Genomic DNA, 717 nt, shown 5'->3' with positions numbered 1-717 from the left:
ACAAAGGGTGTTTGTGCCTGAAAGCTTGCTAAGAAGAATTTTTCCAACTATTTGAGTTGGTCTAATAAAAGATATCAGATTTACCCAAAAAACCTTGTCTACCTATGTCTGTAGACCAACACGGCTACAGCCTACATACACCCCTGAGGCATTTTATAATGTAATTTAGAGTAAGTTATAATCAAAAGTTATATTGGCACAAATATTCAAATTGTTTTTATATATATTCATATACACACATGCACTTAATTTGGTTTAAATTAGTTCACCCTACCAGAAATAATAAATGGTATCCAAAGAGTTATATGAAAGAAAACAAAAAAGGACTTGGCTTCCACTCTAGCTAAAGCAGCCTTTTCAGTTGTGGTTTCTGATTTCAGTGCTGCTTGGAGGTTCCAGAAATTACCCGCCTGCAGGAAACATGAGGTCACAGTACGTCACAGCGCCTGCTTTTACTGTCTTAATGTTTTTATTATGGATTCAGCCATCAACAAGCTGCAATAAGGCCCTCTGTGCAAGTGATGTCAGTAAATGTCTAATCCAGGTATGAAAAGGTACTTCTGTTCTTTACCTTAAAGATTTAGAAACAGATTTGAAAAGCTATGTCTCAAGTAGATCTAGTGATCTAAACAGTCAACAATAATAATATCCCAGTGAAATTTAAATGATAATTTTGGAGTCAGGCCCTTCATTTTCAATATGGCGGGGGGGGGGGGG

General features: G+C 36.5%; 1 protein-coding gene across 2 annotated transcripts in view; it reads left to right on the top strand.

The window, feature by feature from the left end:
* TWSG1 (twisted gastrulation BMP signaling modulator 1) overlaps positions 1–717 on the top strand; it is a 47,724-nt gene that overhangs the window by 8,139 nt on the left and 38,868 nt on the right. Inside the window, exon 2 of one of the 2 annotated variants that reach the window (XM_019525422.1) lies at positions 381–544. In XM_019525422.1, the coding sequence (XP_019380967.1) occupies positions 422–544 (123 nt within the window). In that variant the 5' untranslated portion in view covers positions 381–421. Of the gene's footprint in view, positions 1–380; positions 545–717 lie in introns of those variants that run through there. The other variant, XM_019525429.1, reaches the window with a different exon arrangement.

This window comes from Gavialis gangeticus, unplaced genomic scaffold (assembly GCF_001723915.1).
Source record: "Gavialis gangeticus isolate Ggan-Ray unplaced genomic scaffold, GavGan_comp1, whole genome shotgun sequence".
NCBI lineage: Eukaryota > Metazoa > Chordata > Crocodylia > Gavialidae > Gavialis > Gavialis gangeticus.
The sequence above is the reverse complement of the archived record's forward strand: the minus strand, read 5'-3'. Positions and strand labels throughout refer to the sequence as shown.